The sequence below is a fragment of the Eptatretus burgeri genome, chromosome 4, assembly GCF_056783735.1.
Source record: "Eptatretus burgeri isolate ZD-2024b chromosome 4, Ebu_testis_v1, whole genome shotgun sequence".
In the NCBI taxonomy this organism is placed as follows: domain Eukaryota; kingdom Metazoa; phylum Chordata; class Myxini; order Myxiniformes; family Myxinidae; genus Eptatretus; species Eptatretus burgeri.
In genome coordinates this window covers 11,174,791-11,200,468 of record NC_140964.1, presented here as the reverse complement: position 1 = coordinate 11,200,468, position 25,678 = coordinate 11,174,791, and the positions used below count along the sequence as shown (strand labels likewise).

Genomic DNA, 25,678 nt, shown 5'->3' with positions numbered 1-25,678 from the left:
AATACATAAAATGCGGTTTCTTTAAAAGGGAATATATTTAATGAAACACAAATATTTATAAGGACAATAAGGAAGATGAAATTAAACGAGAAAATAAATAACTTCCATGATCGAGGCCTCGCACACAGACGCAAACACAGACAAAGGGTGACAAATGAAAATAATACCCCCCTTTTTAAATACACTGATACTCAGCCTGGCCAAGGGCTGGCCCTTGTTGATCTCGTAATGGGGAGCTTCGTCCGGCACGTGTACTTGCAAGCAAAATGGAGCCGTCTCTTGTCAAGCCTGGGAGGAAAGCACCTCCACCATCGACATGCACACGCAGGCAGAATCGCGCCTCACTCACACGCGCCTCAGAATAGTTGTTGGTTGTCTTGTCTGACATTCGTTTGATGTGTTTTAGTTATTCACAAAAGTTAAGGTCAAATTTGAATCACTCTTGTACTCTTGAGTTCTTGACTTGAGTGTGTTAATTGGGCCTAAAAGCCTCATTGACGAGCTTGAAATGTGTTTTATGAATGGGTAAACTGAATAAAATTAACCTTTAAAAAATATCGCATTTTATGAGTGAATGGATGTTGTGTGTACAACTCGTTTTGTCTGCCATTTCATCCAGTGCACTAATGTAAAGTATTTTCCTTGCTGTCTACTAACGAGTTTTTTGCTCTGCTTCCATTTTTTTTTTCTTCCACTTCTGCTTGTTTTGTTTTTTGTTTTTTTTTTGCACTTTCACTTTGCACCCAACAGTTGCTAGCTTGGAAGGTCCTTCTTTGAGCACTGACTCTTTCACAGATTGCGTACACCAAACATGCCCCCTCCCACAAACTTCACACCATAGCATTAAAAGCTTGCCAGTACATGCTTGCCAGGAATTTGTACCCCCGAGAGATGTACCGGCAGGAAAACGACACGATAAAACTGGCACCGAGTGGAATTTATGTTCAGTTTGTGAGGAAGAGTATGAGAGAGCTATGAGTGGGAACAGTCAGAATTTGCTCTCGGATGAGGAAGGTTTACTCCAACCGCCCTTGTGTAAAGCTGCCTTCATGAGCAACAGTTCAGAAGCCATTTTGGGGAATTCTGCTCCTGAAGTTTGGGAAAGCTGTGGATTATCTGCAAAAAAATTTGACGTGCAACCAGTTGAAGGAGGAGTCGTTGAAGTTCCTACGTTGCCTGCTTCTTCGGAATTGAGGAAATTGCCTTCTTGCTTACCTGTATTGAAGACGCTGATTGGTTATGACGATGCTGAACCTTTGACGTTTCAGGATGGAGATTCTTCTACCTATAAAACATTTGAGTTGTGTGATCAACATGCAACTGATGGAGATGACATGTGTGTTGAATGTGAAAGAACCAGCCTTTACCACAACTCATCGGTGAAGGGTGCATCTGTTGATGATCTCCAGTGTAGTTGTCAAGGTGAAAAATTAGCAACTTTTGAGGACAGTGCAGGTGTATTCATTAACAAAGAAGAATATATATCGATTTCTGATGTGAGGTGCCTTTATTCAGCTGAATGCATTGACGATGACTTGTACTACAACGTTTCGTCTTCACCCATTTTGAAGCATGACAATGACTTCTCGGAAGGGGATGTATACTTCACTGCTCCAACCTCTCCTGTACCGTCACCAGCTCCCTCTCTGGCTCCCAACCACCCTACCTCCCCGTCTGAGTTGTTCAGAGAAAGTGACAAGCCATATGAGCTCTTTAATTTCGATGATAAAGAGGTAAACTTCACATCACCCATCGAGCAAAGCACCAAGCTTCATGGAGCTAACATTTTTTCTTCTTCGCTCTCCAGTGCCTTGGACTGTGTTGGAGAATCCTTGGTATTGTCAGGTTCAAATTGGGTTAAGTGTAAAGTGTGTGCACCTGGTCCTTTGGATTATGTGTCTGAGGAAGATGTGTGCAAGTGCAGTAATGATGCATTTTCCACGAGATTGCAAAATGTGGAAAAAGACAAGCCTCTAAATGCAAGTCTTTTGTGTGTGTCACATGAAAACGTGACAGAAATTGTGGATTCGTGTTTTCAGGGCTTTGGAATTGAGCAGGTTCAAGTTTCTGACGCATCTGTCTGTGAAAGTCAGTGTTTTACTCCTGCACTTCCAGTAAGACAAGGAATTTTTGAAGAATGGGAAATTTGTGCATCCACTTCAGCCAACAGTGCTTTACAAAGACCATTGTCTACAACAGATGTTACTGTTTCTGTCGAATGTCCTGCTGGGATAGAATTGCCATCAGGCTCCTCTTCATTTTTAGATGACTCTGAGTGCTCAAGCTTTTCTCTCAGCTCAATTTATTTTCCTGGCAGTAAGGAGAAAAGAATTGTCAGTGAAGGTATGGTGAAGGATTTTTTGTCTGAAGGTCCAAATGCTCCTTCGCATGGCATTTGTTACTCAGCGGTTTCTCAGGACATAGACACAGCTTCTTGTACAATCTCTCACCTTGACAGAAGCTTTGAAGATGAGGTACAAGTACAGAACCTCAGGGATATCGAAGTTAAATGTGAAAACTCGGATTTGGACCATGCAGATTTGTATGATGAATGTCCAGTTGATAAAATCTTAAATGATGATGAAATTTCATTGAGCACGTCACTGAACATGAGCAGTGATTGTTCTGAGTCGGAAAATGATAGCTTTAAACAAAATGAATTTGTTTTGGAAAAGGTTGAAGACACCTTTGTGTCTCAAGGAGACTGTGCATTTGAAATGGAAACTTTGCCTTTAAAAATGGAGAATGTATTATTTGGGAGCCGTCTTGTCGAAGATGTAAAAATCAAAGATACTGGGATGCGATCAAATTGCTCCCAAGATTTGATAAAAGCACAAGATTTGTATTTACCAGCTACTTTCAACGATGAGGACAAAATATCGTCAAAAATACCACTGAGCTTGATGCCATCCGTTGAACAAAACCAGGAAATGGCAAGTGATGTCTCCAAGAAAGATAGCAGCATGAGTGGTGAGGATATTGAAAGTGAAGTTTTATGCAGTAACAAGTCCAGGAAACAAGTTGTAACATATGGAGGAGATGAAGCACATCTTTGTTTTGATGACAGCGTTTGTGGTGAGAACAGCCGTTGTTTCACAAAAATTGCAACGAGTGTCGCAGCTGTTGAATATGACAGCAAAGCAAACCAAACGATGCAATATATAATCTCTAAAACCCCAGGCTTCCCACAAGATGATGAGGATTGTCGAATGGACGATGAACAAGAAACGAAGCATGAAAATGTGGTTTGTAAAATAGCGTGTAAGATAAAAAATACAAAGGGTATATACACTGAAAGAGCCTTGATGTTTAACAATAAACTAATTTATAGTGAGGTAAATAGGGCAGAGGATGAGGGGCATCAGGTGAAGGAGCGTCCCTATGAAGTGGATCAGAGAGCAAAGGAAACGCCCCGAAACGCAGATCGGGGAGCAGATGAGTGCTGGGAGGAGGATGGGCTGGTCAATAAGGTGCTCTGCAAAAGGGATTGGACAGTGAATGAGGTACCCGATGAGGGGGATTGGGCGGAGGACGAGACGCCCGGCAAGTTGGATTGGGAGGAGGACGAAGAACCTGGCGAAGAGGATCAGGTGGTGCACGAGGGGCCCAGTGAGGGTGATCGGACGGCACGCGAGGGTGATTGGGTGGAATGCTGGTGTCGCGAGGCACCCACCAAGGAAGATCGGGCGGTGCATGAGGTGCCTGACAAGGGGATTTGGTTGACTGATTGGGTGGCAGGTGGGGCTCCCGGCGAGGATGTTCTGGTGGCGGGGGAGGTTCCGCGCAAGACGTTTCCGGCGGGGGAGGTTCCGCGCAAGACGTTTCTGGCGGGGGAGGGTCCGCGTGAGGCGTTTCCGGCAGGGAAGGGTCCGTGCGAGGCGTTTCCGGCGGGGGAGGGTCCGCGCGAGGCGTTTCCGGCAGAGGGTCTGGAGGTGGAGAATCCCCACGAGACGGTTGTGGTGGAGGTTCTAGAGCTGGAGGCTCCCCGTGAGACCGTTGTGGAGGAGGAGACTCCCCGCGACACTGTCCTGAAGGTGGATGCTCCCCACGAGACTGTCCTGGAGGTGTATGCTCCCCACGAGACTGTCCTGGAGTTGGATGTTCCCCGTGAGACTGTCCTGAAGGTGGATGTTCCCCGTGAGACTGTCCTGAAGGTGGATGTTCCCCGTGAGACTGTACTGAAGGTGGATGCTCCCCACGAGACTGTCCTGGAGGTGGAGGCTCCCCACGAGCCTGTCTTGGAGGTGAAGGCTCCCCGCGAGCCTGTCCTGGAGGTGGAGGCTCCCCGCGATACCGTTCTGGAGGTGCGGGCTCCCCACGAGACGGTTGTGGAGGCTCCCAGGGAGACCGTTGTGGGGGCTCCCCCCGAGACCATTGTGGAGGCTCCCTGCGAGACGGTTGTGGAGGCTCCCCACGAGACGGTTGTGGAGGCTCCCCACGAGACGGTTGTGGTGGAGGTTCTGGAGCTGGAGGCTCCCCGTGAGACCATTGTGGAGGAGGTTCTGAACATGGAGGCTCCCCGTGAGATGGTTATGGAGGAGGGCGTGGAGGTGGAGGGTCCCTGTGAGACCATCCTGGAGGAGGAGGCTCCCAGCGAGACCGTCCTGAAGGTGGATGCTCCCTGCGAGACAGTCCTGAAGGTGGATGCTCCCCGCGAGACCGTCCTGGAGGTGGATGCTCCCCGCGAGACTGTCCTGGAGGTGGATGCTCCCCGCGAGACTGTCCTGGAGGTGGATGCTCCCCGCGAGACTGTCCTGGAGGTGGATGCTCCCCGCGAGACTGTCCTGGAGGTGGATGCTCCCCGCGAGACTGTCCTGGAGGTGCATACTCCACGCGAGACTGTCCTGGAGGTGGATGTTCCTCGCGAGACTGTCCTGAAGGTGGATGCTCCCCGCGAGCCTGTCCTCGACGTGGAGGCTCCCCGCGAGCCTGTCCTCGACGTGGAGGCTCCCCGCGAGCCTGTCCTGGATGTGGGGGCTCCCCGCGATACCGTTCTGGAGTTGCGGGCTCCCCGCGAGACGGCTGTGGAGGCTCCCAGCGAGACTGTTGTGGGGGCTCCCCATGAGACTGTTGTGGGTGCTCCCCACGTGACCGTTGTGGAGGCTCCCCGCGAGACTGTTGTCGAGGCTCCCCGCGAAACCGTTGTGGAGGCTCCCGGCGAGACCGTTGTCGAGGCTCCCCGCGAAACCGTTGTGGAGGCTCCCCGCGAGAGCGTTGTGGAGGCTCTCCATGAGACCGTTGTGGAGGCTCCCCGCGAGACCGTTGTGGAGGCTCCCCGCGAGACTGTTGTGGAGGCTCCCGGCGAGACCGTTGTCGAGGCTCCCCGCGAGACCGTTGTGGAGGCTCCCCTTGAGACCCTTGTGGAGGCTCCCCGCGAGACCGTTGTGGAGGCTCCCCGCGAGACCGTTGTGGAGGATCCCCGTGAGAGCGTTGTGGAGGCTACCCGTGAGAGCGTTGTGGAGGCTACCCGTGAGAGCGTTGTGGAGGCTACCCGTGAGAGCGCTGTGGAGGCTCCCCGCGAGACCGTTGTGGAGGCTCCCCGCGAGACCGTTGTGGAGGATCCCCCCGAGACCGTTGTGGAGGATCCCCGCGAGACCGTTGTGGAGGCTACCCGCGAGACCGTTGTGGAGGCTCCCCGCGAGAGCGTTGTGGAGGCTCCCCGCGAGAGCGTTGTGGAGGCTCCCCGCGAGAGCGTTGTGGAGGCTCCCCGCGAGAGCGTTGTGGAGGCTCCCCGCGAGACCGTTGTGGAGGCTCCCCACGAGACCGTTGTGGAGGCTCCCCACGAGACCGTTGTGGAGGCTCCCCGCGAGACCCTTGTGGAGGCTCCCCGCGAGACCCTTGTGGAGGCTCCCCGCTATACCGTTCTGGAGTTGGAGGCTCCCCCCAATACCATTCTTGATTTGGAGGCTCCCTGCGATACCGTACTGGAGGCTCCCCACCATACCGTTCTGGAGTTGGAGGCTCCCCACGATACCGTTCTGGAGTTGGAGGCTCCCCGCGAGATGGTTGTGGAGTCCCCCCGCGAGACGGTTGTGGATGAGGTTCTGGAGATGGTTGTGGAGTCCTCCCACGAGACGGTTGTGGAAGAGGTTCTTGAGACTGTTGTGGAGTCCCCCCACAAGACAGTTGTGAAGGTTCTGGAGGTGGAGACTCCCAGAGAGACGGTTGTGGAGTCCCTCCGCGAGACGGTTGTGCATGAGGTTCTGGAGACGGTTGTGGAGTCCTCCCACGAGACGGTGATGGATGAGGTTGTGGAGTCCCCCCGCAAGACGGTTGTATTGGAGGTTCTGGAGGTGGAGGCTCCCCATGAGACGGTGGTGGATTATGTTCTGGAGACGGTTGTAGAGTCCCCCCGAAAGACAGTTGTGAAGGAGGTTCTGGAGGCGGAGGCTCCCCACGAGACTGTTGTGGAGGCTCCCCGCGATACCGTTCTGGAGTTGGAAGCTCCCCCCGATACTGTTCTTGAGTTGGAGGCTCCCCGCGATACCATTCTTGATTTGGAGGCTCTTCGCGATACCATACTGGAGGCTCCCCGCGATACCATATTGGAGGCTCCCCACGATACCGTTCTGGAGTTGGAGGCTCCCCGCGATACCGTTCTGGAGTTGGAGGGTCCCCGCGAGACGGTTGTGGAGTCTCTCCGCGAGACGGTTGTGGAGTCCCCCCACGAGACGGTGGTGGATGAGGTTCTTGAGACGGTTGTGGAGTCCCCCCGCAAGACAGTTGTGAAGGAGGTTCTGGAGGTGGAGGCTCCCAGCGAGACGGTTGTGGAGTCTCTCCGCGAGACGGTTGTGCATGAGGTTCTCGAGACGGTTGTGGAGTCCCCCCACGAGACGGTGGTGGATGAGGTTCTGGAGATAGTTGTGGAGTCCCCCCGCAAGACGGTTGTATTGGAGGTTCTTGAGATGGTTGTGGATGATATTGTGGAGACGGTTGTGGAGTCCCCCCGCAAGACAGTTGTGGAGGTTCTGGAGGTGGAGGCTCCCCGTGAGACGGTGGTGGAGGAGGTTCTGGAGACGGTTGTGGAGTCCCCCCACGAGACGGTGGTTGAGGAGGTTCTTGAGATGGTTGTGGATCATGTTCTGGAGACGGTTGTGGAGTCCCCCCACAAGACAGTTGTGAAGGAGGTTCTGGCGGTGGAGGCTCCCCACGAGACGGTTGTGGAGTCCATCCACGAGACGGTTGTGGCGACCCCCCACAAGAAGGTTGTGGAGACCCCCCACGAGACGGTTGTGGAGACCCCCCATGAGACGGTTTTGGATGAGCTTCTGGAGTCCCCCCACAAGACGGTTGTGGATGACGTTCTGGAGTCCCCCCACAAGACGGTTGTGGATGACGTTCTGGAGACGGTTGTGGAGTCCCCCCACAAGACGGTTGTGGATGAGGTTCTGGAGACGGTTTTGGAGGCTCCCCACGAAACGGTTGTGGAGGAAGTTCTGGAGGTGGAGTCCCGCCGCGAGACGGTTGTGGAGGTGGAGACTCCCCGCAACGTGGAGGATGTGACTGCTTGTGAAGCTTCGAGTGAGGCGCTTCAGATGGCGCATAATCTTTGCAACCTTAGAATTCATCCCCCCAATACCATTCATGTTGATATTCAGACCTCTTTCCTCCTTTCTGAAAAACTAATTCAGGATTACAAAAATGGGACAACAGGTTATCTTGAAGTTCAACCACAAGATCAGATAGAGATCTCTCAAGAAAAAACGGCAAAAAAAGAGACAGATGTTGAGGTTGATGTACTTTCTATTCATGAAGGTGATGGTGATGGAAAGAATGACATTAATATTGAAGTTCGAGATTTTGAATCTCAAGATGCGGGGGGGAATTATGTTCAAATTCGTCATACGAATAATGCATCTTTTGGAAGTGACAGAGTTTGCTTTGATATAAATGCAGCAAAATCTACAAACGCTAAAACCTGCCAGGTAAATGAAGGTTTACAAGACAGAGTGACAACTCCATGCGCAGAGGTATTTCAAGGATTGACTGAAAATGAAGCGAAGACTTTTGGACGTAGTCCTTGCGAAGTCAACGCTGAAAATATTGTAGATGTCTGTAAATCTGAAGAGGAGTTTGAAAGTAGTATGCACACTTATTGTGTACCCCTCCTTCCAACTAACAGCGTTGACGAACTTAAGATAAAAAACCGTCCTTGTCACTTGTCTGCAATTGAGCAGGTTGATTTGACATCGGTAACTCGTACAGTTGACTTTGAGGAAAGTGGAGGTGTTGAAGAGGGTAAAAATCTTTCAGACACCGTCATCGACGCTGCTCAAGTAAATTTTTCAAATCTTGCAGATGGTGATCCATATTTGAAGATGTTACCAAACTGCAAGCAAAAGAAAGTAGATTTTCATGTCAGTTGTAATCTGACTGGTACCGATGTTATCAAAAACAGAAAGCAGGAGTTTGAGAGCGATCATGAAGCAAGTGTTTTGAAAGATGAAGATGATGTACACTTGAAAATGGATGCTTTGGAGTTTAGTGAAGAGTCAATTCGAGAATCCCCTGAAACTGAGAAGAGTAGTGCTTGTTTGGAGCCATCGATAAATAATAACAATGACAAAGTACCACACAAGAAAAGGAAGCGAGGGCGCAGGAAAAACAAGTCCAAAGCTCATGAAAATAATGTTAGTCGAGGTCCTTCTCATGTTGCTGATATTCTTGAGCAGAAAGTTTCCATCAGTCAGTCATTGGGCATGCTGGAAAAACGCTATAAAGTTGTTGAACCGAGAGATCGTGCAGCATCAAAAGAGACGCATGGAAATGAAGACAATACACTTGCCCCTTTGTGTGCGAATGACGAGGTTTTGAGTGAAGTTGCTCCAAATTATGAAATGCCAAGCTGCTTTCATGTTTTGAAATGTGCACAATATTCATCAGTCTCCTCTTCTTGTACAAACTTTGATTCTTTGTTAGAAACTGAAGCTAAAACTCCCACATTGTCACATTCTGACAGTGAATTCACAAAGGTGTCACGTTTCCCAGAAGTTTTCAAAGAGTCTTTGCCACCTGCACCATCATCTGTGCATGCAAACAAGCAAGGCCCAAAGCCAGACAGCCAGACAGCCCAGGAAAACTGGCAGTCCTCTTCTTGTAGTCCTCCACCCCCCTCTTCCCTCATGCCCACACTAGATACTCTTTCTAGCCCCAGCTGCCCTCCACACACCTCTTCGCTCTCTCCTCTGCCCTCTGTGGACGATGTGCCGCCTCAGCTGGCCAGCAGGCTTGCCGGAAATCATGGTTTTGGACTCCACGCCCACACTAAGCCGGCTGGCCGAATGGCTTTCACAGGTATACCGTAATCATTCCGCCAACAGACCTGGCACATCACTGCGATGGTGAATCATGCTTTCATTGGCACTTTTCTAGCTTGCATGAACACCTTTCGTGCTTTAATGGCAAGAGTACAGCACATCTTGCATTTACTGTTTTTCCTTTCATTAAGCAGCACCTTGTTCTGTTTGTTTTTCACATACTTTGTGTGATCTAATTTTCCTTACGACCCCAGTGCATTGCAAGTAATTTGTTCTGTAGTACTGTTCAGCTTTGCTGTTATCTGGTTTGAGATTTGATTTTCATTGTTCCTCATGTCCTTTGCATTTTGCTTCATGCACCTGTTTCTCTTGTTATTTTTATTTTCTTTGTTTCTATTGTTGTTGTGCTTTTGAGCCAAATTCCAACTTCTGCTTCCTTTAGGCCCTGCCTTGCCAACATGGACTTTACCCTTTTGTCATGCAAGTTTCAATTCTAATGTCAAATGATCAAATGCACACACTTCATTGGTCTCTGTAACCTTAATTTTGTCATCGCCATCACTTCCGAATATCACTGCTCATTTTCATTCCATTATTTCACAGCCTCTTGCTTTGTTTCTTATTAAATTAGTCACACTTTTCACCTTCATTCGGTCATTTTGAACAGATTATTGAGGTGAAATCCATACAGGTGATAATGAATGTACTGTATCTTCTTCACTGTTTCCCAACATTTGATCTTCAATGACCAATGCAGGTACTGTATTTTGAAATTAAGTGAATTTTAGTTATGCTTCTGAAATAGATGACATGTCCAACAACCAGTGCAGCAGCAGTCTCAGGACTTGAGAAATACTTTTTGAAGGCAGTGTTCGACCCTGCTGCCAAGAGGATAAATGCATTGTTACTCTATGCTCACTGAAAACAAAGGTGATCGGTACTGACGAGAAACAAGTAAGGCTGCGGTGTGGAACCGAGGGTGTTGTCCCCGGCTGTGGTGGTGGAACTGAAGGTGTCATCCCTGGCTGCGGTGGTGGAACCGAGGGCGTCGTCCCTAGCTGCGGGGGTGGAACCAAGGGCGTTGTCTCCAGCCGTGGTGGTGGAACTGAGGGTGTCATCCCTGGCTGCGGTGGTGGAACCGAGGGCGTCGTCCCAAGCTGCGGGGGTGGAACCGAGGGTGTTGTCTCTGGCTGTGGTGGTGGAACTGAGGGTGTCATCACTGGCTGCGGTGGTGGAACAGAGTGCGTCTACCCGGGCGGCGGTGGTGGAAACGGGGAGCGTCTTCCTCGGCGGTTGCGGAACCAGGGGCGTCTTCCCCCCGGCGGCAGTGGTGAAAGCGGGGGCGTCTTCCATAAATTCAGAGCATCTAGCTTAATTCAGAGCATCTAAATTCCCTATAAGCAGCAATGATACTTGCATCGAAAGTAGCTTCACAGGAATTTACGACCCAGGCACAAAATGTGCCCCCAAAGTGGGGAGCAACCTTGGTATCCGAGGTCTTCCATAATAACAGGGGTGACTTGCACCAAGGCACTTCCGACGGAAGGGGATGACTGTGGCACCCAAGGTAACTGGAGGAGTCAGGATCTTTGATAAATAACAAAAGCCTTCATAGATTCCTTCACTATTTGTAGCTCAAGGGCCTCCTGCAGCATCAGTCCCTGTTACCATTGCTGCTACAATAGCAGCAAAAATCGCCTAAAAATTAGCATCTATTTTGGAAATTAAGAAGGCTTCTGAGGTTCAATCAACATCCAGCAAGGAGGAAGCATCCCTTCTGCAAGCAAGCATCATCCATCCATTCATTCCAGAAACAAGTTATTTTCATGGGGATTCTGGCCGGGAAACAAATTAAGCTTCCAAAGCAGTATTCTGTCAACAAAATGTGATTCTGAGGCTATGTTGATCAAAGTAATTGAGGATTCTTCAAAGGTGATCTGTGTACATTTTGGCCGTTCAGCAGAAGTCAAATCCCATCTACTTATTTTTCCTCTCCAAAATGAGTCTGGTGAACCCTTCCATCTACTTCCTTAAACTTCCAAAAGAAATTCATTCCCGCAAACTTTTGGGCTTGACCATCAGCTGTTGACTGGGCATCCTCCGTTGTGACATATCTTTCCTTGGCAAATCCGAACTTCTGACAACATGCAAGGCCTTCAACCACAATTTGATAGAGTACTGCCTCCCCCCTTTTGGGTTGGCGCCACTGCCTCGCACCTTTCACTTGTTGATGCTGTGGAGACAAAGGTCTTCAATATCATTGGAATCTCCCCCAAGTGAATCTTAACATCTAGCCTGTGAAACTCCTGCATCACAGTCAGGTCAGTTGCCGCTGTCTTCTATCGCTTATTTTCTGGTCTTGCACTCTCTCCACTTTCTGTGTTCTGCTCCCCCACCCCTTTCCTGCCAGGTTACTCCAGGGCGCGTGAGGTCAGTCCAATGCTGCCCTTCCCTTCAGGGCTTCAATACAGCTGTTCTCCACTCTCGGGTCATCCCCATCCATACGCATGATCTTTTCTACCCTCATTAATCCTTCCCAAGCGCACCTCTTCCTTTCCAGGTTATTGTGCTTTCCCCCTTTCTTCCTCCACCCACCTTTCTATTACTTGTTTCATTGCTATTTCATCCTCTGTTTTCCTTTCCTCGCTTTTCCGTCCTCTTCTTGCTTTCTCTGAGCTTATTCACCCATTGTGCTTTCCTTCCTCCCCATCTCCTTTCTCTCATTCTTCCTCAAAGTGTCCCCTCTATCCTTCCATAGGTGTTTCCCCACTTTCCACTGTGTTTTGTCTGTTTAATTATGTTTTATCCTGTATTAATTAATCATCCTGAATATCCAGCACTTCCACAAGTTTCGACTTTGTACACAACAAAATAGGTGCATAGCCCAATAGTTTGGGCTCCTCAGTTTGTGTGAACTTGTGTCTTTTTTATTTTTATTTACATAGGTTTTGAAGCCGCTGAGGCAGAAGCTTCACCAGAAGCCCTGAGATGTTGATGCATAGTCTACGAAATAGCCATTCCTGTTTAAAATCCAGAAAGACATTTAAAATACACAAGCCAGTTTGTGAGGTGATAAGACAGAGTTCTTCAAAACTCAAATTTGTTGAGAAGGTTCTGCAACCAGTACCTGAACTGTTTATAAAGCTGAGGCGGACAAACAATGCCAAACACATCCAAATCATCTGTAACTGTGAACAGAATTGTTTTACCAATTCCTAAAGTTTGTTTGATCTTCAAATGAAGTTAAAACGATTCATGCTGTTGCACAATTCTTCGACAGACAACATACTCGGCACAGAACCTGTTTCATCTTCCATTGATGCATCTCCTCCCACAACATTTTCTGTGGATGGCCTGAATGATCTGTCACAGTTATTCCATTCACTGAGAGTTTGGGGTCTTTGGCATCTTGATTTATTTTCTTTGCATGGTGTGCAGCCTTCACTGAACCACTGATCATGCAGGAAGGAGATGGAAATTACAGAGGTGGTGGTGGTGGTGGAGGGGAGGGGGAGTCAATTTTCACTCCATGCTCAGCAACGTAGCTGCACTCCCTTGATCAATGTTACCTACTTTCAGGAGCACTCCTCCTTGGCACATTTGACCAGTGTAATTCCGAAATTGTAATGGCAGAGTAAATTTACTATTAAATCAAAACCGCATTGGCACTTTATGTAGTAATTTGCTTCTGAATTTCTGTTTCAATGACCTCATGTACTTGGTCACAATATATAAAAAAAATTTTTAACCAAAGGCGTGTGGTGGAGCTGTCGTACACATGCACTTTGAAACCTTGTAGGTCTCTGTTCTCTGTTTCCACTTCCTGAAACCTACCCAATTGTGGAGCCAGCAGCCAACAACAGGAACTTGCATGCACACATGTATGTATGCACACACGGAGGTGGATAATTTGAGACCTGGGAGGGCTCCGTTCCACCTTCTGAAACCTGCACATGAAGATGACAACCAATGACACACATGAACATACAGACGAACAACACAAGGCTGTTAGATGAGACAAACACAGCTGCTGAGCTTGGGGGAAGTGCCATCACTTCTCAGGCTACTCTGGGTACCAGCGACATCACATCAGTGGCGCCGCTTTTCTCATCACACCCCGCGGGTATTTCCTAAGGAGGAATTTCCTCCTCCCCATGGAGCAAGGAAGCAAGTTATGCAGTTGATCATCGAGTAAGGAAGCAGCATGTACCATTTTTATAAGTCTTTCGTATGACTAGGCCGAGGTTTGAACTGCTGACCTCCCAGACTCGTAGCTGATGCTTTGACCATTACACCACCACCGAGTCTACTTTGATTCACAAGATTTCTGCGCGATTAATGATCCAAAGTGCAGGTTTGGAGAGTTGTGTTCCCTCTTTATCTCTTTCTCACCTATAACGCTCTCCTCATAATTGTTTTTTCTGTTGCTTCAGTGATTGTTGCATTGACCTAACATTATTTATTCTTCCCAGTGGTGTTGCACTTGTGAGAGTGGTTGTTTGTGTGATAGTCAACGCATCTGGTATTCTGTTTGAACGCATGGCCTTGATAAGTTCTTTTTCTCCACGATTCTTGGGGTTATTTTGCGTGTTTTATTTGAGGCTCTTTTGATTTGCATTGGCGTTGATGTATGTTCTGTCGGGGAGCGTTTTTTTGTGGATGAAATTGTATCGAGTCACACTGTCCCTTCTTCTATTTGTGCAGGCTCTGGCACAGAATCAGACAGTGATGACTCCATTCCAGAACTTGAGGAGCATACGGAGTCAGGACAGTTGCAGCAAGCCCAAGTATGTACATGCATATGTACATTTTTATTTTTGGATGCAAAGTCGAGTCTCGTGGAAGAGCTTAGGACGCAAGAGAAACAAACAGAACCATCCATTGTTCTTCCACATATGCATGATTTTTTTTCACTTGAGTTTGATATTAACCCCATTATTACTTAATTTTTAAGGTCACAAGACTTGTCGGAAAAAATAAATAAATAAATAAAATTATAAAAGAGGATTACATGAACTAAAAGTTCATAGGAGTATTTTTACTGATGTAGGGAATGAGGTGCGGCTGATGTTTTGAGTGTTGGGCCTTCATCAGAGCAAAATTATTTTTGCTTCTGGGATTTGAACTTGGGGTCCCAGCATCATGAGCTTTGTGCTCGGGTATTAGGAAGTCAGTCGACTTCCCATGGAGGGATTGCACGGCCACGCCATAGGTTTAATACAACGCACATCCTCAAAAAATAAAAAAAAATCTTCCAATGTACAAACTTATCAACATTTTAATAGACAGCATGTTAGTACCAGTAATCTGTGGATTTCACATCCAATAACATCCATTAAACTTCTGGACAGCAATGCTGAGCTCCAAAACTGACCCAGCCAATTGTTAGCTCCAAAACTAACAGCTTGTTTGTCATTATTATTATATTTTTTATCCTTCTTTTTCTTCTTCTTTTCAGGCAGTTTAACTCAAAATTGGTTTCAGCTCAGGACTTGGTTGAAACACAAAGCTACTGCGTTTTATAGTGGAAAGGTCCATGACGATTCAAAATTTTCATAACTTGAAAGGATTCTACGAAACGTAGGCATAACTGCATAACTACGCATAGGAATAGGAAGGAGAAAGAGTGGTGGGTGGCACAACACCTGCCGATTAGCCTAATGGGGGTGAGGCTGTGGCGACAAATGCCGTACCATCCCTACGTTCCCTTTCGCATGAGTTTTGTTATTACTTGTAAATACTCGAGCATGCCAACACAATTTTTCCAAGTGCATATTTAATTCAATTTCTTGAAGATCTCTGTGTTTCGTAGCTTTCAAGCATGAATGTTTAATATAATTAGTTCAAGCCCAATGACTGATGGTGGTCTGCATAATTAGCTGTTCTTAAGTTTAATTTTGGCTGTAGTTTCTGTAACATGGTTTATGACATGTTTTGTGTGCTGGGGTTTGCTTGCAGCTGGCTGCTGCAGCTGACCTCAATGAAGAGATGGTGAGCAAAGCGAAACAGAGCCGTAGTGAGAAGAAGGCACGGAAGGTATGGGAAGATCTCGTTCCGTGGCCCCGAGTTGCATTAAAAAGTTGAACCAGCAAACTTTGTTGTTGGTTCTAATTCAGTTAGCAGGATTTTAGGCTGCCTTTTGATCGATGGCACGTTGATGCTTGTTCTAAGTTACTCAGAGAGCATTAAGAGCCAACCACAGTATTTATTTGGCATCACACCGCCAAAACCAGATTAGGCGGGACAGGCAGACGAACATTCCCTGAAGGTTATTTTATTTTGTTTCTACTGACAATACAATAGCCTCATGCTAATTCGCCCTAGACAAGTTCGGTTTCCTAAAGCTCACGCCGCAAAGTATTGCATTCCCAAGAGGTATAACACCTCTGAAGCGGTCCGAGTCAGGAGCAAAGTTGACTTATTTCGTCACAGGACTGCGTGGAAATCTGATTGCATAACTGTGCACATGATGAGAGTTGCAGGCCTGTTCCGAAGGAGGGCCTTGTGTTTATCATTGTACCAGCTTGAATTTGGCACTTCCTCACCTTTCCTATTATGGGCCTTAATTCGCTTGTACGCGTATTATCTTAACATTGCATCACAACAATGCCATGCCCTTGGATAATGGCTCCATAGATGCAACTGAACACCTTTTTATTCCTTGAACTTCATGCCGGTTCATCCTGCAGTATCTCTTCTGCCCGTAGTGTGAGCAACTGACGCTTCAATCTCAGGAGAGTGACAACATTAAACACAGGGGGCTGGGAGCGTGATGATGGAGGATTAGGAGCATGAAGATTATGATGTTCAAACAAACTGTTCCACTCAAGGAGATGAGAAAGTGTCCAACCAGGGTAACCTCTCTTGTGTGGGTGAAAGTGGGGGATGAGGCACTAGACTCTCATGGGATATTATGGATGTCCTTAAAAGGCACCTTAAGAAAATTGGAAGTTTGAAAAGGGGGTTTGAATCTCAAAGCTTTTTTTTTGCTCCTAAATTACCAGAGTTTGAATGTGAGGGGAAAAAAGGTTGAGGACTTAAGAGCTGCCTGGGCAAGCATATAGGCCATCAGCCATGGCTCAGGAAGTGCAAATATATCCAAATACATATGTATGTAAAAGTTCTCCACTCAAATAGCTGCAGTTATTGTGTATTTTCATCTTGAAAATCGATGCATTCCCCGTGCTCTCATTTGAATTTTCTCCACTCGGATCACGTGTGGGCCATGTGACGCCTCGACAGCCAATAGATCGGCTGACATCATATGCAAATTTCGTCAGACTGTCATGTGACCAGCTAAGTTGTCCAAGATGGCAGCTTCCTGCAGGGAGGAAATCACCAGCAGCTGATCGGCGATTTATCGGTAATTTTTGATGAATATGGCCAGTGAGGATGCTCCCCAGTATATTATTCACCAGGACAATTTAGCGAACGAAGAAGTCAAACGTTTTACGTCTGTAAGATGGGATAAATGGAGAGAAAGTGTCAACGAATGGCTCGTCTTAGACGGTCACGAACGACGTTTAGCCGAGAGTGCTGGCGCGGGAGGACTAACTTCGATCATGGGCCTATTGTACCCGGAGTGCCGGCGCGGAAGGACTAACCATTGTGCAACGCCAGCGCATCGACCCATCGAATGAACGCCATTGACCCTGCCACGGACAGCTTTATATATAGCCGGTCAGCCACGACCGGACATTACATACATACGGCCAGTGGAGCAGACAACTGGGCAGTCGAACCAGCGCTGATCGACACTTGAGGGGCACCCAGTCAGCGTGCAGTATTTAACTGCTCTATTGCAAATGAGGCAGACAGGAAGGACGTGTCGCCGTGAACTCTCAACATGTCCAGCAATGGTCAATGCAGAGCGCAGTTATTTTGGCGATGGTTCATACATGCAATCATCAACAATCGCAGAGTCATAATGCATGGTTTGTGAACAACGTTTCTCTGCCCCACGTATTATTTTTGCATCGATGAAGCGACGGTAGCAAGTGTCGTGATAGCCCAGATGACTAGGGATTTCTTCACACTCAATATACACTCGTGCACTCTCGGCTACACGTCGTTCGTGACCGTCTAAGACGAGCCATTTGTTGACACTTTCTCTCCATTTATCCCATCTTGCAGGCGTAAAACGTTTGACTTCTTCGTTCGCTCCATTGTCCTGGTGAATAATACACTGGGGAGCGTCCTCATTGGCCATATTCATCAAAAATTACCGATAAATCTCCGATCAGCTGCCGGTGATTTCCACCCTGCAGGAAGCTGCCATCTTGGACAACTTAGCTGGTCACATGACAGTCTGACGTAATTTGCATACGATGTCAGCCGATGTATTGGCTGTCGAGGCGTCACATGGCCCACACGTGATCCGAGTGGAGAAAATTCAAATGAGAGAGCGCAGGGAATGCATCGATTTTCAAGATGAAAACACAATAACTGCAGCTATTTGAGTGGAGAACTTTTGGATACGTATGTATTTGGATATATACTATCATATCATCAAGGTTTTGTCTACCCCCCCCCCCCCCGCCCCCCGATGAGTGGAACCAAACTGCACGATACAGCTTACGGCTGATGGCCTAATAGTGGGAACGAAGAATCCCAATGAAAGCACCCAATATCAAGATGTTTTGACAAAAGCACCAACGGCACCTCTTGATGCAGTGAGGTAGATACAGATATAATGGACAATGCCACTTCATTGCCTTGTGCTTGGTTGAGCTGATGATCAAGCTATCTGAATGGTTGAACACTTTATTTTTTAAAGTGCGAGTCATGTGGCAAAGTGCTTGGGTCAGTTGGATCGAGGCCTGTACAGACAGCTGGCTGTACATTGTGCTGATGCAAGATGGCAATCGCGCTGAGTCGGTCATTATAAGAGGGAGTGATTGTTGAATCCAAGGTTCACTTGGGCTATGCTGAGCCGTGCTCCATTTTTTGAGGCTGCTGCATTCATAGTGTGCGCTGCATGAGGTGCACACCCTTGCCTGACCATCTATCGCCCTGTTCCTGATTGCACGGCCCACGAGCCACTGGTGGCCTAAAGTGCGGCCCCTGACATGTGGCCGATGATACACACATGTGAAAACACCCCATCATAATTTGCCATAAATTCTGTCAAATTGATCCGATGGTTTCAAATGACTATTGCAACGCAAAGCATAAAAGTAACATTACTACATCAGGATATTGTTGCAGTATACAAACAATTATGCTTGCAGCCCAGTTACAACCATAACGAACAACAGTATGTGGAGGCGGGGTCTAAAAGCAGCCCTTATGGAGTCCTGCAGGCGGTGTGGCTCTCACGCTGATGTCTCTTTTAAAATTTTTTGTATTCACTGCCGAGGCTCGTATAAGACCGAACACACAGAATGTACAACAAGGGGAGCAGGGGACAAGAGGGGTGGGAGAGGGAAGGTAAAAACAGTGTGGAACAGACATGAGGAGATCTGTGGGAGGGAGAGGGATGGAGTGGGGTACACAGGGTAAACAAGATGGACACGACAGGGACTTTCAGGAAGGCAAGCAGGGAATTTGAAGGATGTGGGTTTAGGGTGGATTAGCGGGGGTAGAAAAGATCGTGGTTTTGGATGGGGGAAGGTAAGAGATGGTGGTGAACATCTGTTTTGAAGACCTGGATGGAAAAGTGGGGTTGAAGAGTGTGTGGGAGTTTGTTCCGAAGGGTGGGAAAAAGAGGAATGAAAGAGTGAAGGTCTTATCGGCAAAAGTGCCCCCCACCTCTAAAACAATCATGAAGATCACCGATCTATTGTGTTACATTGTCCTGGGCACTGGAATAATATGGGAAAGTATCCAGCAAGAACACTTCCTGGCCTTGCAGAAGGCAGGATTGATGTGGGGAGAAGGTAGGTATTTAGGTGTTCTAACACAGGAATGGATAACGATGCAAATTAAGTGTTGAAATCAAAATCCTTAATACAGCTACCTTCAGCCAAATTATAACTCGATCAATGACTCAGGAATCTAATGTCGTGTCTTCATCAGCGAGCCACAAGTGTGTGCTGCATTTGAGAGGTGGATGATGGTGGTTGTTGTTTATGTGCATGCAGCAGTAACTCTGGTTGCCTTGTAAATTAGCGAGCTAAGCATTTGCTACATTTTTATTGTCCTCATGCTTTTCGAAAAATGCAAGGGGATACTGTAATCGGCTCCGTCCGTCTGTGCAATGAATGGATCAAGACGCAACAGGACAAAACGAACAGCAGAGAGAGGCAGGAAACACCAACAGCAGAGCTGAAGGCAACGACGGAGGGAGGTAGCCAAACATTGGGTGTGGGGAGGAATGGGGGGCAGGAGAGGATGCATGGGGTGGACAAGATGGATACAGAAGAGAACTCTCAGGATGGAAGACCAGAAAATAAATGCTTGCACATAAATCACACATGGGATTAAAAACCCAAAAAATTGTTATAGTCATCATTGTACTTTAATGCAAAATTACAAGCTTAGTAAATAATGGACGAATGCTTCCACAAATGTTCTTGAGGAAATGTTGACGAGAACGTTTCGAATGAAAATACGGAACAGGCCAATCCGAACCGAACCTCTTTTCCTTAAGTATTTGAACCATATTTTACAAGTTAATTTCCTATTAAATGACCAATTGTTTGCCCTGTTGATGGTATTTTGAATCACCATTGTATGTCCCTCTTGCTTTGACCATATTCGGTTTGTGTAGCAGTTTGGGGCCATGTGTTTTCATGCAGAGTACAGAATATATTTGATATATTTTGTTAAATTTTGTCCTTTTTATTGCGTGATTATATGGAGTACCAATTAGTTGGGCTCAAGATCATTCGGTCTATGCAGATGCACATTAATGGACCTGCAGTAAAAAAAAAGTTAAGTTGGAGCTTGTGTCCGGGCTCTCTTCCAGGCAATGTCCAAGCTCGGTCTCAGACAAGTACCTGGAGTGACGCGAGTGACCATCCGCAAGTCAAAAAACATCCTGTTCGTAATCACGAAGCCTGACGTGTACAAGAGTCCTGCTTCAGACACATATATCGTGTTCGGCGAGGCAAAGGTGTGTAATGCTTCGATGGACCAGGCTTTGATGACAGATGACTGATGTTGGACTTGTGAATTACAATACACCTGATAAATCCACCACTATACGTGGCTGTTTGTTGCATTGCAGTATTTGCAGCAGTATTTGGGTTCTGCTCGTGGTTTTGTTTTGCATCTGTAATCTGATGTAAAAAGCCAGCCAAAAATGGTAATTAGAATGTAAAATAAATCTCAATTATATTCCAGCATTCGACCATATCGAAAGGATGCACGAGGAACAAAAATAATATACCAAAGCAGGATGAACAGTAGAAGGCCAGTGGATCGACCAATAACTAGATGGAAGCAAACGGTGTTGATGGATCCAATGGAAGGTGGAATTAATGTAGACGAAGCACAACAGAGATGGGAAAGGGTGCAGCGCTGTGGTGTGGGCCTTTTATGTTGTGTCGCAGCAGGAAGATCAATTTATACACTAGAACCTCTTTATGCATCCTCCCAAATGACGATTGCTTTGTGTTGCGGTTCTGTGGGCGATCCACTGTATCGTATTTGAATTGCACACCTGCCGATCAGGAAAAACGAATACAGCCACGCAAGCTCATGTCTTTTGTCTGTTTTCCAATGGCCCAAACATAGATGGGATAAGGGACGTTTGGGATCCAGTCAAAAAATGTATTTTGCAGGGATTGGGGGTTTTGGCGTACCTCTGGTGATTTGTTGCACACATAATTGACTCCGATTATCGGCATAGTACCCAGGCTTTCTCTTGGTCAGGTGAAGAGTACAAGTAGTACAAAACAATATTCTTGTCAGGGGTTGTGGTTGAGTTGTGGGTATTCATTTTAACTTGTGTTGTTTTTTTTTCCCTCCGTTTCGCTCCTTGCACAGATCGAAGACCTTTCCCAACAAGCCCAGATGGCGGCTGCCGAGAAGTTCAAGGTTCCAGGAGAACCTGGAAGCACTGGCCTCGGGGAGCGTGTACAACCACAGGCTTTGCCTGAAGAGAGTGAAGAAGAAGAAGAGGTGATGGGGGTTGCACCGTTTGCTGTGAAAGCAGATTAAGTTGGTTACCATTCGTGTTTTGCCCTCATTTTAAGGATGCAAGTTATCCTTTTGGTGAAGTATTGTCCTAGAGTCGCAGGTTTTAACTGTTGACCAGGGATTTGTTTGATGCATTGCTTTCATCCATCCTATCTGCACATTTTCATGTTAATTACCCCTATCATATGTTTCACTACAGTTAACCTTTGGCCTGTACAAATTGAGCTTGGAGTTTGTCTGCCTTGCTTAATTAAGACATTTGAAGTGTGTAACCAAAATGTTGATACGAGTGGATAGAACTGTACATGAACATCATTGTTGGACAGTAAGTTGACAACTATCCACTTGCAGGTTGTTGTGGATGTGCATCTTTGACTTTTTAGGAGAGGAAAGCACGTGTACCTTCCAACCATAGCTCACATCTTCATTTGTTCACTATTACCCCCAGGTGGATGAGAGCGGAGTGGAGGCCAAGGACATTGAGCTGGTTATGTCTCAAGCAAATGTATCACGAGCCAAGGCCGTACGGGCTCTGAAAAACAACAGCAACGATATAGTGAATGCCATTATGGTAAGTGGCGTTCACAAAGTCATGGTTCGCAACACTCCTAGTTTTGCATGCACGCAATGTCTGTCTTCTTACAAATGTGGTAAGAAGTTGCCCTTTGCAGTGTCAAGCAAAGCTAAAGCTTCACATAAGGGTGGCAGAGAAATCTCAGGGTTGTATTTTCAGAAGAATATTTTAACAGCTAGAAAGGGTTTCATAATGTATCAACACACACAACTAGATATCTGCGATCGCCAAGGGTATGCCTCTCCCCGGCTTACCCTTGGTGATCGCCCGTGACTTAAACTTGGCCCACGATCCAATGATGGCCATGTTTTTTTTTTTTTGGACCACCATATCCATCCATCAATTCGGACCATACTCTGTGCAGAGCGTTGGTGCTGTGTAAGCAGTGTCCTGGGCTCTATTGGGCACAATCCTGGACAGGTCGCCACTCCAACGCAGGATACCAGCAAGCTGGCACTCATTTTGCCGACCTCGGAAGGATGACAGGCTTAGTCAACCCCCACCTGGTATTAATTCAACAGCCAAGCAGGATGTGAACTCTGGACCCTTGGATCCCAAGCCCACCACTCGACCACCATATGACCTTGACCTTCAACATTTAGGGTCAGAGTGTAAGTTAAGAAAATGTGTCCCCATCAACAATCTTTCCTTCACACTCAACATGAAAATCGGAGGAAAATTATTCAAGTTGTGATCAAAAAGGAAATTTTTGTTAATTGGGTCACAATCCTCAAAAAGTAAGTCAAGGACATGAATCACAAATATCAGGTGCACAAATTCAGGGCAGGTGCACTATAATGATGCAACATCTTTGAAAGCAAAGTGGTCTTTGAGGTTCCGCATTGGCAAAATTGAGCAATGACAAAAAACACGTTTTTTTTTTCAGACCGCCAATTTACCTTGACCTTTAACCCGGAGGGGTATGGGGTAAATTAAGGGTAAATGCGCTTTGCTCTTGGCTATCTCGAGGGCAATTTCGTTCCAATCAGACAAGCCTTAGTCAAGTTATGGTGAAAAATATTAAAATGTTAGGTCATGACCTGAATTAGGTCATGGTCAAAAAGTCAACCCCACATACTTTTTGTTCCCATTATTGATGCAAAATTTAATTCCGAAAGTCCTCGCCGGCTCCGAGATACAGCTCGGAAATTTTGAAAATTGGGAGTGCAGGAAGAACTGGGACGGCACTCTTTGACTTTGACCGATATGCCTCCGCTCACATTATTACATCATTATAGTACTTGTCCGGAGTTTGATTTAAATCCCTTCAGCTGTTCTCAAGTGTCGCATTTTAACCTGACATCACTTTTGGCCTTTGACCTCTCGATGCCTAAATGTAATCGGTTCATCTTTGCATCATAATATATACTTGAATTGCAACCTCACATGACCTTTGACCTATTGACCCCATAATCCAAACAATTAATCTTTGCTTAATTATACATACTTGTACTAAGTTTGACTTGGATCCCTTCAGCCGTTCTTAAGTTATCGCGGTAACGAAAACCTATCACTCACGGACGGACAACCCCGAAAACGATAATGCCTCTGGCGACTTCATCAGCGGTGGCATAAAGAAACAATTCTAAAGTAGCGGAAACCTGTGAAATCACGGGTGTGCAGTATCTTGACACGATTGAAGGTAAAATGAAGTGGAGGAATTGTAACACCGAAGACTGCACTTTATTATTGGAAACTGAGATTTTGGTTGCTGAGACAGGACAGACAAAGTGTGGAGGTAAATTAACATTCACAAGTTTTCAGCAAGAATAACTTGCTCCTGCTTTGAGATGCTGTCAAGATCGCTTGCTCATGGTACAAAACGGAAATTTGAAAAACTCATACATCACGAAGAATTCGTGTGTGACAACTAGGCTACGTCGGTGTCAATATTTTATTTTCTGATACCGATATATCGGTGGGCTCATTCCGTAATATCACTTTTAAAAAATCAATAAATTATGGTTATATATATATATCTAAAAATATATTTACACATGTTCCAAAAATACATAATGGCCCATTACGTATTCATAAATGATGTACGCATCATTGACACACGATGATTCACGGCATACATCATACACTCACTCGATCTTTACAAACTATGGTAAAAAAAATTTCATACGATAGAGAATTTGGTTGATTATAGAGAGTTAAAAAGGGGTTTCAGTTTTGTCGTATTTCGAAATTCTATCTGCACGAATAATGTAAGCAACTAGTAATGACAATTGATCGTAGGTAGCAGGCAAGTGCTTGGCTCGCTCATTAAAAAGCTAGTTCAGTGCCCAATATTGGCACACACGATGACGACATGTACAGTACCTCACTCACACACACACACACACACACACACACACACACACACACACACACACACACACACACACACACACACACACACACACACACACACACACACACACACACACACACACGCATATGCATTTAAAGGCCATTTTCCCTGCCTTGCGGGCCCAATGACAATTTTCTCCACTTTACCCTATTTTCTGCATCTCCCCTTCTTAATCCCCTTGCCCACATTTCTTCCTCCACCACCTTTAGCCAAGTTTTTCTCGGTCTTCCCCGTCCTCCACTTTCTACTGCACTCATTTCCAACACTCCTCTCACCCAGTCACTTTCATCCTTCCTCAACACATGACCCAACCATCTCAACCTGTTTCTCTTCACAACCTCCATCACAGACTCTATTCCAATCATCTTCCGCAAGTCATCATTTGTCTTCCTCTCTCTCAACGATACTCCTCACATCCACCGAACCATTCGCATTTCCACCCTTTCCAGCCTTTGTTGCTGCTCCATGTTCATTACCCATGTCTCACTCCCATAAATCATCGTACTCCTCACACATGTAGCATACACCTTTCCCTTCAGCTTCAACGACACTCCCCTCTTCGTCAGCACGCCACTCAGTTCCCGAAACTTCTTCCATGCACATCTCACTCTAGCAACCGTCGAAGAGTCTGATCCACCTTCTCCATTCAGCATGTCTCCGAGATAGCAAAATGTTTTCACCCCTTCCAACTTCACACCATTTCCAAGATCCAACTCAACAATTCCTTCATCTGCTGCTCCCTCGATGCACACCTTACACTTGAATGTAGCTGCCACACTGGTTAATGACCCTCTCACCCCACTACATTTTCGATGAACCCATTCAGCACACATTGTACACTGAATGGAGTTCACTCCGACACCCTTCCTGCACACAGCACACGGCCACTTCCCAGTCCTTTCCACCTCACCACATGCTTTACCACTTGCCATCACATTCGTCTTTCCGATATTCACCTTCAAACATTTTGCCTCCATACATTCCTTCCACTTGTTCATCTTCTCCTTCAGTCCATCCATACTCTATGCAATCAACACCAGATCGTCTGCATACAGCAGCTCCCACGGTAAACCCTCCTTTACCCTCCGAGCCAGCACCTCCATCACAACTACAAATAGAAGTGGACTTAGTACCGACCCCTGGTGCACTCCCACCTTCACCTCAAACTCACCACTGTTCCCATCCTTCGTCCTTACAGCTGTGCGTGCTCTCTCGTACATGGCCATCACTACTCTGATCAACCATTCCTCCACTCCTAACTTCCTCAATGCCCATGTCATTACTTCACGTGGAACCCTATCAAATGCTTTCTCCAGATCAACAAACCCAAAAAACAACTTCTTCCTCTTCTCCATGTACTTCTCCTGCAACTGCCTTACAATAAAAATTGCATCTGTCATTCCTCTT

The 25,678-nt window shown here is 46.6% G+C and overlaps 1 protein-coding gene across 4 annotated transcripts in view; it reads left to right on the top strand.

Moving 5' to 3' along the window:
- The window catches only part of LOC147027475 (uncharacterized), a 36,610-nt gene that overhangs the window by 5,125 nt on the left and 5,807 nt on the right, over positions 1-25,678 (top strand). For all 4 annotated transcript variants that reach the window (XM_085876933.1, XM_085876934.1, XM_085876930.1 and 1 more), the window contains exons 3-8: positions 751-9,294; positions 13,962-14,044; positions 15,216-15,293; positions 20,167-20,313; positions 21,189-21,323; positions 21,790-21,912. In XM_085876933.1, coding sequence (XP_085733059.1) covers positions 751-9,294; positions 13,962-14,044; positions 15,216-15,293; positions 20,167-20,313; positions 21,189-21,323; positions 21,790-21,912 — 9,110 coding nt within the window. The remainder of the gene's footprint in view (positions 1-750; positions 9,295-13,961; positions 14,045-15,215; positions 15,294-20,166; positions 20,314-21,188; positions 21,324-21,789; positions 21,913-25,678) is intronic.